At 40.5% G+C, this 15,870-nt stretch overlaps 1 protein-coding gene across 1 annotated transcript; it reads right to left on the reverse strand.

Moving 5' to 3' along the window:
• Positions 1-378: 378 nt before the first annotated feature.
• On the reverse strand, positions 379-3,002 carry fzd5 (frizzled class receptor 5). The gene has a single exon (XM_053495758.1). It carries the CDS (start codon positions 2,965-2,967, stop codon positions 1,222-1,224), a length of 1,746 nt encoding a protein of 581 aa, XP_053351733.1. The 5' UTR covers positions 2,968-3,002; the 3' UTR covers positions 379-1,221.
• Between the last annotated feature and the right edge of the window lie 12,868 nt (positions 3,003-15,870).

The raw sequence follows: 15,870 nt of genomic DNA on the forward strand, positions 1-15,870 counted from the left end.
CTAAATCTTATTTAAAAATCTCAGCAACCAATCAACATTGTTTAAAAAAAAAAAAAAAAAAGTATTTACACCTAAAGCCACAGTGCAGCCTGGCCCAAAAAAAAAAATGCCTGTTTACATGATTTACACACATGGCATTAAACAAATATGTACATTCGCGTATAAACAAGAAAATGATAGATTGGATTCTCATATCATCGGTACTGGGGTTAAGCAGCAGGATGCAAAAGGCTTGAGAAAATGCTGTCTATGCTATTAAATTAAGAGCACTGTAGCAAAAGACGTACATTTCTAACACTTTTGAGTGAACAAATGTTTTGTCAGATCTACACACGCACGCACACACACACACAGGTCCCAAAGAATTATCTTGAGAGGTTTGCATAACATAACTGGAAGTACGTAAACTGTAATCTGATGCGCGTCTGGTTTAAAGTTGTAAATACAACCGTGATGAGGTGTAAGGGTCCCGCTTAAACGAAAAGATTTGAACATGATGCTGATCAGAAGTGACCACTAGGTGGGTGTCAAGAGTAGCGATACCAAATCCATCATGATTTCTAGCCTGAATTTCACTGTTCCACTTCTTTTTCAGGATTTAATTGTTTTTGTCTAAAGGAACAAAATTTCATGAAGCCACCTGATATAAAACTTAATTTTTCCTGTGTTACCCACATGCAAGTGCTCAGGATCCTTGTTTAACGCTGTACGCAACAACGGACCCAACATCATCCACCATCGGTTTAGAATTCTTTTAACAATTTCACTTATTTACCAGCAAAACACATTTGAAGACTGGATGTGGCATTTAAATTTAAGCAAGGTCTTGATATAGTGAAAATATTCAACCTCTGGTTTCCATTAAAAAAGCACAAACGCACGCACACACACACACACACACACTCAGTTCATTCCCTGTAGAACACAATGCGAAAAAGAACAAATATTTACATACACAAATAAATAACATGCCCACAAGAATTGTTAAGTAGGACAGAGTGTCTTGTAGCGCTTGTGATTTTTTTCTTCTTTTTTTTCCCAGCATTACTTGAGCCAGGAGGAGTTCATTCTCCAGTTAACTCCATAATAGTTTTTCTTCCTTTTTTTCAAATTTCAGAAGTCTAAATTCCATTTGATCGTATTTAAGAACCCAAGCACTTAAGAGGCAAGAGAGCAGTCCGTTAATATCCTTCATTTAAAATCCAGATGGACCCCATTTGCTTAGACGTGCGACGGTGGAGCTGATTTGTGGTAGGATCCGGGTGGTGCTGACCCGGCTCGTGCGGTAAGTGCCGTGCTAGCTTCGCTGTACATAGAGGAAGCTGAGGCAGGCGGCTTTCTGGCCCTGCACGGAAAGCAGCGCGCTGCAAACCGTCTCCAAGACTCCACTGTCTTTCCTGACCAGATCCACACGCCGGAGGTGATGCCCACTACCAAGCACATAAAGTACTTAAGCATGAAGACTGCATATTCGGGGCCCAGACCGAGCTGCTGGCGCTCCGAGGGACACGTACAGGCCAGCGCCTGCTCCCAGCCAGGCCGGTAGTGCTGCTCGTAGACTAAACACGCCACCACGATGGTGGCTGGCACGGTGTAGAGCACGGTGAACAGCCCGATGCGAATCATCAGCTTTTCCAGTTTGTCCGTCTTGGTGCCACCCTGCTTGATAACGCTGCGGATGCGGAATAGCGACACGAACCCGGCCAGCAGGAAAAGTGACCCAGAGAAGAGGTAGACCACCAAAGGTGCTAGCACGAAGCCTCGCAAACTCTCCAGACTCTGGTTGCCCACATAGCAGATTCCAGCAACAGGGTCTCCGTCTACAGAGCTGAGGGCCAAAACGGCGATCGACTTAACGCTGGGCACCAGCCACGCCGCCAGGTGAAAGTACTGCGAGTAGCCCGCGATGGCTTCGTTTCCCCACTTCATCCCTGCAGCCAAGAACCAGGTGAACGACAGCACCACCCACCAGATGGAGCTAGCCATGCCGAAGAAGTAGATGAGGAGGAAGACCAGCGTGCACAAAGCCGGGCCGGTGGTGTCGTATAGGACGTGCTGCTGGTCGCCAGAGCCACCGCACGCCACCCGTTCGTGACCCGCTAGCAGACGCACGAGGTAGCCCAGTGACACAAAGAGGTAGCAGGCAGCCAGGAAAATTATGGGCCGTTCAGGGTACTTGAAGCGCTCCATATCGATTAGGAACGTAGCCACAGTGGTGAGGGTGGAGATAAAGCACAGGACGGACCACAAACCGATCCAGAAGGTTGTAAAAGCCCGCTCATCCTGGGAAAAATAGGGCTGGTGGCAAGGAAGAGCGCAGTTAGGCAGCGAGCCCGTGTGCACGTGGTTGTACAACAGGTGAGTCTCTTTTTTAATAGGGACCAAAGGCTCTCGACAGCGGCACTCCTGGTCGCACTTCTGAGGCGCACCCGATTTGGCTGTGGATCGGTGCCTGTTCGGGCCCTTGGGGGTAGGTTTGGGGAACGACGGAGACAGAGTGGTGGTCTCACTGTTGTTGTGGTCCATGCACAGCCGGTCCGGCTCACCAAGCACGGGAAGTTGCTCGCAGCTCATACGCTCGGGCCACTCGAATCCATACTGGATCATGAGAGGTGAGCAGCCCTTCTTGGCCCTCTCACAGACGGAGCGGCATGGCGGCAAAGGCTTTTTGTAGTCTGGGAGACAGATCGGGGTGTACATGCTACAGAGAAAAAACAGCAAATCCGGGGAGCAGCGTATCCGAACCAGAGGCCAGAACTGATGCACTTCTAATCCCACCTCCTCCTGGGTGTCGTGATTGAACTGGTTGGGCATGTAGGTGAGGTTGTAGCCGATGCCTTTGCACATGGGCACCGTGATGGGTTCACACACGATGTCCTTGGAGGCGGCGAGTGCCAGGTGTGGCAGCTGGGAGACGAGGAACACGAGTAGCTGAAACACCACAGCACAGGCAGGAGTCTTCGCCATCGTCAAACGTCCCTGCACCACTGAGTTTGGTTTCAAAGATTATATATATATATATATATATATATATATATATATATATAGAGAGAGAGAGAGAGAGAGAGAGAGAGAGAAAGAGAAAACTAAAACAATAAAATAAAGGAATTTTTCTTTGAGAGCTTTCTCAGCACGGGAACCTGCTTCTAATTTATTGCTACCCTTCGGAAAGAAGGAATCCCTGAAGGAAAGGGTAATTGCTCCAGCAGCATATCCACAGTCCACAGTGCAGTAAATCACAGCTCAGTTCCATTCCAGACCCCAAGTGCACTCTGGTCCAAGTGCGCGAGGACGGCTCACGCGCAGCATTCTCCTGAAGAAAACAACAACAAACCGTCAGTTTATCATTAAAAAGTTCAACATTTTTTAAATATTCCCATGTTTAAAGAGGAAGTATTTAAAAAAAAAAAACAATAATAATAAAGAAACAGTTTGTAGAGGTTATTAACTTACCGGAAAAGCAGCGCGTGCACACTCTCCCTGCTCGGAGTAAATAATTCACCGCGCGCGCAGTAAACAACCGTTAAAAGTCCGTTTTACTTTAACGGGTTTAGTGGAATTTTCAGGAGACAATTTCCTCTTGGGTTTCCTCCGGGTTCATCGTGACCGCTGAGCGATTTGTCCCTCACTGACGCTCTGCTTCACCGCAACAGGTTCCAGGTGTGTGTGTGTGTGTGTCTCTCTCTCTCTCTCTCTCTCTCACACACTCTATTCCTCTCTCACACACACACTGTTGTCCCTAAAATCCCCCTTATTCAGCCTGTACACTCCCGGGCGACTTCACAGGTATTAAAACCGACTTTAGTTTCTTGATTTTTTTTATTTATTTTTTTACCTCAAAACTCGGTTTCAAACTGAGCTCGCGCTCCGCCGTGTTGCCCCGCGCGCCTCTCTGTGGGCTGCTCGAGTCTCTGATTAGACTACTCGACCACACCACGCCCACAACACACTCAGACCACGCCCCTTGTCAATATGCCTTAGTAATGGTCTGAGTGCAAAGGGGTTGTCCGTTTATTTTGGCCCCGCCCTTCCACTCAAACGCAGCCAATCAGAATGAAGGATCAGAAATAAGGTTTTTGTTAGGCAACAGGTGCCTTTGGGTCGCGTGCAGTTACGCCAGGGTGTGTCTGTGGACAGGAGAAAAATATAGCTTAATAATAATAATAATAATCACAATAACATGGAAACTGCTGCTACTACTACTAATACAACAATAATAATAATAATAATAATAGTAATAATAATAATAAGCACAATAACAAAAATGCTTCTGCTACTACTCAAATAATTATAATAGTAATAATAATGGTAATTATAATAATACCAACTAAAATTTGTGCATTAAAAAACATTTTAAATGTGTTTAAAAAGGTGGCACGGTGGTGTAGTGGTTATCATGTCGTCTTGCACCTCCACAGTCAAGGATTTGATTCCCATGCTTGGTGGGTTTCCTCCAGGTACTCCAGTTTCCTCCCACAGTCCAAAGACATGCAAATAACATTTGCTAATTGATTTTCCCAAATTGTGTGTGTGTGTGCCCTACGATGAATTAGGCCTGGGATAGGCTCCAGGCCCATCGCGACCCTGAATACTGTATAAAGCGATATAGACGATGAGTGAGTGAATGCCAGATGCATTACAGAAAAAATGCTTTGATAATGTTTAATGATTCAATAAATTTTATTTTCTAATCTTTCACATGTGAAAAACAGTTGTTTTTTATATAAAGTATACAGTATACAAAGAAAGTAAACCAGGAAACATGCCGGACAGGGTGCCAGTCCATAACAGGGCATACACACACACACACACACACACACACACACACACTATGAGCAATTTGGGCACAGTTAGTCAAATCTCCATGTCTTTGAACTGTGGGAGGAAACCAGAGTACCCGAAGGAAACCCACTAAACACATGGAGAACATGTAAACTCCATGCACACAGACTTGAGGTGGGAATTGAACCCTTAACTATAGAGGTGCAAGGTGACAGTGCTAACCGCTAAGCCACCATGCTGCCCCAACAATCATTATAATCTTTTTATTATTATTATTATTATTATTTTGGTCAGTCCACTTCTGGCACATCAGGCGATGGATACTCCCACGCTGGAGATATATCCCTTGTTTCTGTGGCAGCTACTTAAGGGGTCAGGTTGCCAGCTTGATACTTGATTGTCGTTCACACATTTGGGGCAATTTGAGAACATCAGTTAGCCTATACTGCATGTCTTTGGACTGTGGGAGAGAACCGCAGCACCTGGAAAAAAAAAAAAACAAGCACAAGGAGAACATGCAAACTCCATGCACCCAGACCCAAAGTGGGAATCGAACCTGGAGGCGTGAGGCCATCGTGCTAACCACTACGCTACCATGTCACCAATAATACTACTACTACTAATAATAATAAATTTTCATGTATTATTGTTAGTTGTAGTATTAATACATTTCCATGTATACTTCATAAACCAAAGCAGTAAATTTATATATACATATTAATATGTGATATGTAGTTTATATATCTTCAGATTTACTTATATTGGAAACATCTCAGCTTTAGTTGTTGTTTCTGAATGAAACAACAACTGAATGAATGTTTGAGTGCAGGTAGTGATGTGTGCTAAAAAAAAGGTAAAGAGGGCTTCCAGCTCGTCCCGCTGTTCTTCTGTATTTACCTTCAAGGACTGTTTAAGATGGACGTGTGCAAACACTCACATAATGCCGTCTAATGTAAGCTTAATTACACACACCTTGGAGAAAAAGAGAGAGGGAGGAGCAGCTCTCGACACGGTTGCCCTGGAGATAGCATCACCTTGGTGACCGGCTAGCGTCCACTTTGATGCTCTGTTGGTCAAAGCTCTGAAGTTCAGAGGTCGCTTATGTGCACAAACATAAGAGAGAGAAGGAACTGTTTTCAATTACTTCCATTGATACTGTATTCAATGCCTTTTCTCTGATAGTGCACTTGGAAACATCTGTGCAACTCTCTCTCTTTCTCTCTCTCTCTCTCTCTCTCTCTCTCTCTCTCTCTCTGTCATGTGGATTTCTCTGTCAGTGTTGATGAAAATACAGATTTGTACCTGGATACTTCGCAATACCTAAAAACTGTCTGTGTGAAGTTTACACAAGTGAATGAGTGACTTCATTTGTCTTTATTAAATGGAGTCTGCTTAGGCAGGTGATACAGTACTTAACACACAAACTGTATACTGTACACACACATCTGTTGCAGGTAAATTTTCACTGAAAAGATGAATGATTTAATTATCTATTTCAGTGTTGTGGACTTGCTTCTTATAAACAATATGGAGGAAATTTAATCATTGATTAGTTAAATTTGAAAGTTGTTATTTAAGGAAGGAACAAAACATGACAGGAAGCACTGTGAATAATGGAGATCCCTAATATGTTCCTAGAACCACACTGGTTTATTCCTCTTAGTTAACGGAAATTTGCCGGTTCTAACCCTATAATAATAATAATAATAAATTGTTAACGTACTACACAGTATGATTATTCCTGTAAAATGTCTGTGAAACATTGATGACTGCATTTAGAAACAGTTATTATGTTACCAGCCACCTGTTTCTTCTCTCTCTCTTTTGATATTGAAGCAAACCTGTCCTTAAAAAAAACAATCTAATCTCTGTTACAAAGCACGTGCACTGGAGACTTCCTTCAGAATGAGCAAATTCATGAAGACCTTCAGACTAATCAGATTTAAGAATGGAATCGTACTGTGTTGTATACGTAAAGAGCAGGATGTAAAGAGAGGACAAAGTAGTTTTGCATAGTATCTTTAGTAGGCATTATATCCTGATCAGGGCGGCACTGGATTATGAATTTTTTTTAACATTTCGTTTTAAAATCCATTCATTCAACCATCTCCTATACCACTTATTCTGTGTAGGGACCCGAGGGGCCTAGAGCCTATTCTAGGACACAAAAAGAGGGGGCACCCTGTACAGACACAAACACACACACGCACACACACTGTAAGCAATTTTGAAAATTCAGTCAGTCTACAATGGATGTCTTTGCACTGTGTGAGGAAACTGGAGTCTCCAGGGATACCCACCAAGCACTGGGAGAACATACACACTCCAAACACACACACCCACACACACACACACACAGACCTGAGTTGAGATTTGAACCCCCAACTCTGGAGGAGCAAGGTGACAGCGCTGACCACTATGCCGCTGTGTGATCCATATGAATTACTCAAATTAAATTGATCGAAGTTAATAGTAAAGAGGCGGCATGGTGGCTTGGTGGTTAGCACTGTCCAGTTTAGCACCTCCAGTGTCGGGGTTTGATTCCTGCCTTGAGTCTGTGTGTATGGAGTTTGCATGTTCTCTTGTGCTCGGTGGGTTTCCTCTGGGTATTCCAGTTTCCTCCAACAGTCCAAAGACATTAGGGTAATTGTGTGCATATGTGTGTGTGCCCTGTAATGGATTGTAAACCCATCCAGGTGTACCCACAGCCTTGTGCCTAAAGACTCCTGGATAGGCTCCAGGCCCCCTGTAACCCTGTACAGGATAAGCGGTATAAAAGATGAATGAATGAATGAATGTGCAAGCATGAGTGCTGCTAAAAACTCTATTTTTTTTTTTAAATGTTCACATACTTATGCACTGACAAGTGTGAATTAACGCATTCAGGTGTAATTCTGCGCTGGTGGCTCGGTGGTCAGCTTCTCACCTGCTATGCAAAAGGCTCAGAATGGTTTCTAAACCGCTGTCCGGCATACAATCGCTGGGTTGCAGGATACACTTAGTGCTGGTCCACAACCTGAATAAAAATGGAAGGTTTGTGTCAGGAAGGGCATCAAGTGTAAAAACCTGAGCTAAAGTAGAACGGCTAAAGTTTCCAGGAACATGACTTTTAATCTCAGCTGCATTTTTTTCCCCAGAGTAACTTGTAGCTTAAGTAAATACGCACATGTCTAACACTGGGTATCGAGCACAGCATGTTGTTTGTGACTCCTAAAATAGTGCTCGTATGACAGTAATGTACTGGCCATAACCGCAATGAGCAGCTCTCAGTGATACGCCAAGTCATTGCTTGTACAGCCACTCAGAGGCAGAGAGATGTTTTGGAATTATTCTCTCTCTCTCTCTCTCTCTCTCTTTCTTGATTCACTATGCTAACAGCTCTTAACTAACTCTCTTCAGGTCCAAAGGTCTCACTGGGTGTGTGTCATTGTGTGTGTGTGTGGTACTGTGTGACATAACCGTCTCTATTGCCTGTTAACACTCAGATTACTCTGATTAAACAACAACTCCACACTGACAGATAAGAGCAAATAGAGACAACTACATTCCACAGGCTTCCTAGGGCTCACTCATCAGCGTGTATACTCACACCCGCACAGAACCAATAGTGCTCAGGATATCTCGGCTATTATGGTTTGTATGTCAGGTCGAGCTGATGGTAACCTGATCTGTCTGACCTGGCAGTTCTGTCGCAATCAGAAAAAAAAGAAAAAAGATTAGAAAAAGATCAGGACCATGTCTGAGTGACAGGACGACACACTGCTGTAGTTCAGCGTAGCTTGTCTGAGGAATATGCTCAGGCTTTTAGTCAGAGCTGTTCGTCCTCCATTTGAGGAGAACTCACAGTGTTCGGCACCAGTGGAGCATTCAACTTTTGTGTGTGTGTGTGTTAATGGCATGGTGCTGTGAGTCAGATGCTTGCTAAGGTGTGGTGCGCATGATTTGTGTGGTGTGATGGGTATGCAGACGTGCTGACCCATTTCCAGCTCTGTCTTTCTTTCTCTGGACGCTCTGCATGTCTGTACAGGTGTCTTCACAATAGGCTTTATCTGTCTCCACCCTCTTGTCTTGTGTGTGGAGAACCCACACACACACATGCATGCATACATGCACATAAAGAGAAATGCAATTTAAATGAGTAGATTTAACCATTTCTTATTGTTCCCGTATCGTCTCGCTCTGCTCTGAAGTTTTGTTGACTTTGTATATTTAGAAACAGAAAAGTAAGAATGCCAGAGGATTTCGTCAGATGCAATACACACACGTACTCGTCTGTTTAATCACATCCTCGTCCTGCACTCATTCATTACTCCTATTTGCTCAATTCATGCTTATTAATGTTACACAAGTGAAAGATGTATGTGGTCTAATTACACAGCATTACTGAACTGATCGTTTAAAGCGAGATTAAGTTATATTACAGTCCTAGTAGTGTCACTGGTCACATGACTTTGTGTGCTAACAGATGTCAATACTGTGTATTAGTATAATGTTTTTCAGTAAAAAAAAAAAATAAATAAATAAAAGAAAAATTACAAAAATAAAGTAGACTTTTATATTTAAACATCAATGAAAGTTAACACATAAATATATTCCTATGTTTAAAAGAACAACGACAAAAGCTTTGTTTTTTTATTCTTTTATTTAAGGAAGAAGTTTAACACTCATGGGTGTGGTTTGTGGTTGTACCTTTCGCAGCACCTCATAATAGCCAACTTTTTTTTTTTTTTTTTTTTTCTCAACTTTTATATTTAAAAAATATATAAAGGTAATATAAAGATTTGTGTAAAAAAAAGGATTTAACAAAAAAAAAGATTTAACAAAAGTAAAAGATTTAAACAAAAATAAATTGATTAAAAGCTAATAAAAAGTATTGCAATTATTTATTTATTATCATTAAATGCAGAAAAAAATGTAAAACAGCAGGATTTTTTTTTGTTCTGTAATTTTTAAAAATATTTTTTTATTAATTTATTATTGTTTAATTCTTCTGTTTTTGAAATATAATTCCATAGTGTTATAAATCAGCAAATTTATATGACACTCATGTCATAAGTTCAAGAAAATCCACAATTAAAAACACAATCACTGCAATTGTTTATTAATAAATGCAAATAAATAATAAACTAAAGTGAAAAACTGCAGCAAAACACTTAATTTAATGTTTTTCTTTCCGTTTTTTGGTCTTTAATTATTTTTCTCACCACTTTCAATTAATTTCTTTTTGTTTAATTCTGCTATTTTTGTTTAAAAATTTTTACACAAATGTAATTCCATAGTTTTATAAATCCAGCACATCCATATGGTATTTCTTATTTTTTCAACATAGTTTTTTTTTATATGTTTTTTATTTATGCTTATGATTTAATGCTTAATCATGTTAAATAATAATTTTCTGTAGTTGTGCAGCCATATTAAATTTTCATGAAATGTTCTGTAAAATATAAACTGTTATTATTAAAATTAATAAAAATATTGCAATTATAAAAGAAATCAAGAGAGACTAACATGCAGTCTTCTAAAAAAAGATGAGCAGTTGTTGTATTGATACAAATTTATTTAATTTAGGATTATTTAGGATGTTTTCAAGGAAAATTTATAATGTGTAAAAAAAAAAAAAAAATCCACAACTGAAATGCTAAATTATTTCGAGTAGTTGGAAAATCTGATAGTTTTAACGATAATGTATTTATGCAATGAGCATCACTTATTAACTGTCCTCAGGTAAAGTACAAATCCAATAAAATGATGCTTAAGTATAGTAATGAAGTGCAATTACTTTAGAGCTTTTATCCTCTGTTGTGATTTAACTTTACATTCTTAAAGTTTGAGCTGGTGTGTATGTGTGTATGTGTGTGTATGTGTGTGTAAAGGTTTCAAGTAAGACTATTATGTCTTAATGTTGTTTACAGACAGACAGCCATCAAGATAAGATCTACTGACGAAGTGAAAGAGATAAGACAGCTAATGTTAATCCGTAAGCTAATCACCATGACCATTATAGTTCAACTGGTTAGGAGATGATTACAACATGTCCTTTCTTTTTGTTTTATACGATATGTAGACCTTGTGCATTTGTACAGTGTCACAGCGAAGTCAATTTTGCTGTCCAAGTCTGAGAGATTAAACTCTTGTATATTTAATGGGTGAAAGTAAAAATCTAATTTGTGCTGTCACTCTGTGAGAAATGAGCAGAAAGCACAAACTGGGGGGAATTTGCAGTTCATGTGATGTCTGACACGGATGGCTGGTGCTGCGTTACTCAGTGTTGATGTAGGTCAACGTTATTAGCAGGTGGACGTCAGAGAGGACTTTGTCCGTGTCCATGTATGAGGTGGGGGTTTCAGCAGCTTGTTTTTTCCCCGAGCTCGTATTTTGCCCGCTCTCTCACGTCCTCATTGTTTCCCCTCCACCCTATAGTCATCTTTTTGCTCCTCACCCCACTCTGGCATTTCGGGGCCCCATGTTGTCAGGGCCCTAAATGAGTCTTGACTGGCCTGTGGGCCACTGGAGAAGCACAAAGCACAATGTTTCCCTCGGTACACTGGAGCCATTGTAGCCGCTGACAATGCACTAATTGGCACCGACAATTAAGCGAGGCCGACACTCAGGTTCAATTTAGCTTCTCTTCAATACAAATCACAGCCAAATGAGTCAATCGCAACACACACACACACACACACACACTTTTATCCTTCACGCTACAATAACGAACTCTCATATGAACACATCGACTTGGATACACCACTTCCCCCCAGCTTCTGTGTATTTTCTGAGCTGAACAGCGATATTGTGGAAACTTTCCTGCAAACAATAGAACTCATCTAAGCTCCCTATTCGACTATCATGTCTATTTTATGTCAATGATTACCAAAATCCCCTTCAACAAATTTTCTTGAATGGAAATCTGGAGCGAAAACAAATCCACATAAGAAGGAACCTATTGTACACAGACAAAGGGCAACTGTGTCAACCTATTGGCATGAAAAACATATTACCACAACAAGCAAAAACACACAGCAGGTACAGATACTGTATGTGTGAAGGAACGCATTTAAGAAGAGATGAGCTGGTGGATCTTCAACCTTAGCCTGTCAAACATTAAGAACTTAATGGAGTTTGGGATCAGTGGAGTGGCTCGTTTTTAAGGAGACTCCGAGAACAGCTAACAGACGGACACACACACACACACACACACACACACACAGGTGGAGGGCTAGGCATGTTCCGGCCCATCGGCGGAGCCTAGATCCTGCTGGATTACTGTGTGTCAGAGACAGGGCTTTAGAGCTCTCTAAGGCTGGGACAAATTGCTGCTTGAGGGAAGGAAAAGGAGAGAGGGTGGTGGGGGTAAAGTTAAAATAAACCTGAGAGGAGAAGCATCTGGGTGGCCAACCACTGGTTTTTCGGTTAACAAACAAAGCACGGCGATATGGAGTGGGGTTTGTCTTGTACATTGAGGTTGTGGAAATTCCGAGATAATGTAGTTGCTCATTTATTTTGCATATATTTTAGCTGTTTTCTCATAAAACTGCACAAATCTGTCCCTAAAACTCCTGATTTTAAGCAATGGGTTTTCACTCCAAATATTGACTGTTTTATTTCTCTTTATTGCCCTTTATAGAAGTCTCTTTCATGCAGAAATGTTTTCAAAAGTACAGTACTATAAGTAAAACAGCGTTAGGTTTTACTGAGCTTGCTGGAGAATATGAGTTCTTCTGGTAACTTTGTCACACTCGCTCCTTTCTACTTTTATGCAAATCTCAGGGGCGTACATTAGGTCTTTTGTTTCCATCTGAAAACTGGTCTGTCTTGTGCTATATATTTTTCTTTACAGTCATGTATATATTCTCCTGTAATGTTATTTATTCATTTTTAAGTTATATTTAACTGAATGATTTTGTACATAATTATGCAGACATGATAAACATATATAACAAAATTGGTACAGCAAATAATATGGTGCCTAAGACTTTTGCACAGTAGTGTATGTATACAGTATGTATATCCATATAATAACTTTTACACAAATGCATTGGACACCCTGCACATTCTATTCTGAATCACAACATGACATAAATGGATTATTAGTTTAATGTAAGTAAAGAAAAACAAATATTAGTCTGTTCAAGTATGCAGTATGGAGTTCAATTAGAGAGGTAAATTATTCTGTGAAAAACAGGTGTCAAACAAGTTCCCCTTATTTAAGGATAAATGCAGAAAAGGTTGTTCTGTGCATATTTTATATATATATATATATCGTTTTTGTCTTTGCTGCTACTTTTACAAGAAACGTTTACTGTTTTTTAAATATCATGCGACTTATATTTTTAGCTCCTTATACATCTGAGCAGTTGAGGGTTAAGGGTCTTGCTTAAGGACCCAACAGTGGTAACTCGGTGGACCTTCTTTACCTGTTTTTGTTGTCTTTTGTGTAGTACTTAGGATAGTTTGTCAATTTATGGTGTCAATTTGGCTTGTCTTAGATAGTCAGCTAATTAGGTGTCTTAGTTGGTTTCTGTTTATTTATGTTAAATGGATGTAGCACCTGGGTCCTGGGGCAACGCTGTTTCATTTCACTGTGTCCTGAACTGTAAATGACAATAAATGCCTACTTAAGTTGACTAGACCTTCATATACATCACAGGGACTTTATCTAACTGACCGCCTAAACCTTAAACTAATAATGAGCAGGGTATTTTCTTCTTGTTTGCATTTTTGTAATATTTGTAATATTCAGCGGCGAAGCTTTCTGTAAGATGTTTATTTAACATTCGGGGAAGTTGTCTCAGGTGCTTTGTAATGGTCAAGAGGTTTTTCCACCACAGGAAAGTCTTCGAGGCAAAGGCATTTGTGGCTTGTGGTTTCTATGTAACATGAACAAACTGTTTCTTCTTTTTCAGTTTTAACTTCAAAAGCATAAATGTGAGACTGGTGAAGGAATGAGTGTTTATAGCTGCTATATACACTCAACTAGCACTTTATTAAGAATGCTGTACTAATACTGGGAAGGGCGATACTTTGCTCCCAAAATAGCATCAGTTCTTCATGGCAGGGGTTCTCCAAGATTTTGAAAACATTGACATTTTTGTTGCTGCAGATCTCCGGATCTGATGGATTCAGATCCAGTGACTTGGAAGGCTGTTTAAAAACATTAAATTCACTATCAGGTTCATAAAGCAAATTTGTGATGACCAGCAATGAAAGGTAACTGAGTACATTTGCTTTGATACTCTACTTGAGACGTTTTATTAGAGGATATCTTTTACTCCACTCAAAAGTACAACAAATATCTACTTTTACTACTTCTACCTAACTACATTTCTGCATGGTGTTGCGTTACCTAGTGAGATTTGTGTGTAGTATTTAAAGCAGGAATTCCACCACCTGCTGACTATTATGCATAATTGTGACTTAATTGTGGTAGTTCTTTCGAGACACGCCTAATAACGTAACAGGTAAATCAGGAGTGGAACTGAGTGCAGATAGTGATGAAATCAGCATGTTTGCATTTTGAAATCAGAGAGAAAAAGAGTTTTTCTTTACCATGAAAAAGGCTACTGTGAGCTAAGACAACTCCTGTACTTTTGATATTTAAGTAAATTTGAAGGTGAGTATATCTGCCCTTTTTACTCAGATACAAGCAGATGGAGGACTTCTACTTTTACTTGAGTAACATTTGGCATAGGGAATCTCTTCTTTTACTAAACCACAGGACTTGTGTATTTTCCCGTCTGCTGATGGCTCTGGCTTTGTGACATGGAGAATACTAGAAAATGGTAAATTGTGGCCATGAAGTGATACACATGCTCAGCTACAAGACTTTACATAGGCTGTGACATTCAAGCAACGATTAATTAATATTAACCAGGCCAAAGTGTGCCAAGATAACATTCTCTACACTGTTACACCACCTCCACTAACCTGGTCGGCTGACACAAGGCAGGTTTTTGCGGATGGATTTGCGCTGTTGCTGCCAAATTGTGACCCAACCATCTGTGTGCCTCAGCAGAAATTGAGACTCCTCAGACCTACAGGCTACATTTTTCCAATCTTTAACTTGCCGGTATTGGTGAGCCTGTGCCCGCTGCAGCCTCAGCTTTCTCTTCTTAGCTGACAGAAATAAAATCTGATGTGATCATCTGCATTTGTAGCCCATCTGCTGCAAGGTTTAACATGCTGTACATTCCACAGTTTTGCGAGTTCTGTCAGCTTGAACCAGTCTGGCCAATCTCCTTTGTCCTCTTTCATTAACAAGGCATGTTGCTGTAATGAAATGGAAATAAACTACTTTAGGGATGATGTTACAGAAAAATGATCAGTATGGCAACAGTAATTCCTCTGTTTTAGGGTTGCATCACAATACCTAGGTCATATGGTCACCTGGGCGTGATATTAGACAGCAACTTGTCTTTTGAAAATCATATTTCCAATATCACAAAAACAGCCTTTTTCCATCTTAGAAATATTGCCAAACTTAGGAGTATCCTATCCGTATCTGATGCAGAAAAGCTAGTTCATGCATTTATGACCTCCAGACTGGACTATTGTAATGCATTACTAGGTGGTTGTCCTGCATCCTCAATAAACAAGCTTCAGTTAGTCCAAAATGCAGCCGCCAGGGTTCTCACTAGATCCAGAAAATATGATCATATAACACCTATATTATCATCCCTGCACTGGCTACCTGTTCAATTTAGAATTAATTACAAAATAGTACTACTTACATACAAGGCTTTAAATGGTTTAGCTCCCTCATACCTAACCAGTCTTTTGATACGCTATAATCCACCACGCTCCTTAAGATCACAAAACTCCGGACTTCTGGTAATTCCCAGAATTTTAAAATCTACAAAAGGGGGCAGGGCATTTTCATATTTGGCTCCAAAGCTTTGGAATAGCCTTCCAGACACTGTTCGGGGAGCAGACACGGTTTCCCAATTCAAAAGTAGGCTCAAGACGCATCTCTTTAATCTGGCATACGCGTAACTCAACCCATAACCTCATACTCCATTACACTTATCCTGAATGGCAACTACGCTAATTCTCTCCATCTTTTCTGTATTTTTCTACCCATCCTGAGACATC

Source organism: Clarias gariepinus, chromosome 5 (assembly GCF_024256425.1).
Source record: "Clarias gariepinus isolate MV-2021 ecotype Netherlands chromosome 5, CGAR_prim_01v2, whole genome shotgun sequence".
In the NCBI taxonomy this organism is placed as follows: domain Eukaryota; kingdom Metazoa; phylum Chordata; class Actinopteri; order Siluriformes; family Clariidae; genus Clarias; species Clarias gariepinus.